This window comes from Aplysia californica, unplaced genomic scaffold (genome assembly GCF_000002075.1).
Source record: "Aplysia californica isolate F4 #8 unplaced genomic scaffold, AplCal3.0 scaffold00341, whole genome shotgun sequence".
NCBI classification, from domain to species: Eukaryota; Metazoa; Mollusca; class Gastropoda; order Aplysiida; family Aplysiidae; genus Aplysia; species Aplysia californica.
The window spans coordinates 818,368-819,900 of record NW_004797611.1 but is presented as its reverse complement, the minus strand read 5'-3'; the positions used below and the strand labels follow the sequence as shown (position 1 = coordinate 819,900).

Here is a 1,533-nt window from a genome sequence, read left to right as displayed (position 1 = left end):
CCCCACCCTAAAAACAGCTGGCCAATTTACCGAAACCGTTCTTTGGGTCATTATCTGTGTCGATTAGTATTTCTGGAAGTTATACGTAAAAGACATGAGTTCGATTCCCGAGTAGAAAGGTTTGTTTTAAATATTGAGTACTTCTGTGATGTATTTCGCTCAACTTGGGTTCGCCTTTTCAAACACTTTCGAGGCAGCACGCTTCCTGAATCATTTTTTTTTAAAGGAAAACATTTGTGAGGCAGCGTGGTGGAATCAGGCTCTCGTCAAAATAATCAAAGTGAAGAAACTTGCATTTTTCCGAAGGTTTGTGAATTTTTATCAAATTTTTGTTTTTGGGCTCAACACCTTTCAAGCCCATTAAGGAGCTCATTTCTGTGTGGATTTTTCAGAAAAACGTAGATTTAAGGCACAAAAAATGTAAATTTTCAGTTACCACGGACTCTAAACCTGAGGAAATAACTCATCTTTGGCGGCCATTTTCTCACTAATTTTACCTCTGAAAACAGGTGACCCCAACCTCCTTCATTCTCAAATATCTCGACTTGTAGTTAAAATAAATGGATATTTTTTTCTTCCAAATAAAGACAAGTAAACAAGCTTTAAGAAGATACCAATAACGCTACATGCTCAAAAATTGACGAGAGCCTGATTCCACCCGGCTGCCTCACATTTAGGGTCTACCGTACTAATCTAAGAAATGTCAAGCAAATCAGTACACGAACAGCAAACACGTGGCAAAGACGGCAGAACATATTCAGAGACGTCTCGGGCGAGCATCCACAAACTATTCGGAGACGCACTCCCGCACACAGATGCACTGCTTTGGGTGTTCAAACTGCATATTGTTTGCTGCAGATCACACATATTATAGCCATTAAAACTGTCGCAAATCAATTATTTTCCCCAAAAAAGTGTCAAACCTAACGCAAAATATCAAATTTTGGGTTAAAACAGGGGGGGGGGGGCATGCACCCCTGTAACCCCTCATATTTATTTTCCTTGGTCTAGAGTCTAGAGGCACAAAGCATTTTGATTGGTCTATCTCCGTCGGAGACGTCTCCGGACAGATACTGCGGGCAATAAAGACACTCAGTTGGCCCAGATGAGGAGACTTCGCTCACAACTTTGATAAAGATCTATTTTTAAAAAAGTAAATACAATTAAAGAAATATTGTTAAAACCACTCCAAAAACAAAACAAAGAGGACAAAAGCTAAAACCAGTACTAAACGTGGTTAAGAGAGGTTTTCCCTAAATTGGCCAGCTGTTTTGATATCGAGTTGTTTCGATTTGCCGCTCTGCGCCGCGCCTTTCTTTGATTTAATCACGCGCTCCGTAGAATCTTGAAATTTAAAATGATTAATTATTTAGTTTATAATGCATATAAAGAACGTTTTTTTCTGTTAATGTATCCGTACAGGCCTGGAGGTAATATGAACATGGTGACTGCCACAATGGCTCTGAGAAGGATGACCAGAAATTCTATTGCACAGCCGGTGAGTACACTTTACTTATTGATCGTCAAATATAT

At 39.3% G+C, this 1,533-nt stretch overlaps 1 protein-coding gene across 1 annotated transcript in view; it reads left to right on the top strand.

Annotated features, from left to right (window-relative positions):
• Positions 1-1,422: 1,422 nt before the first annotated feature.
• Positions 1,423-1,533, top strand: part of LOC101858197 (tctex1 domain-containing protein 1) — a gene marked incomplete at both ends in the record, with an annotated part of 9,895 nt that continues 9,784 nt past the window's right edge. Inside the window, 1 exon segment of the mRNA XM_013085069.1 lies at positions 1,423-1,498. Coding sequence (XP_012940523.1) covers positions 1,423-1,498 — 76 coding nt within the window.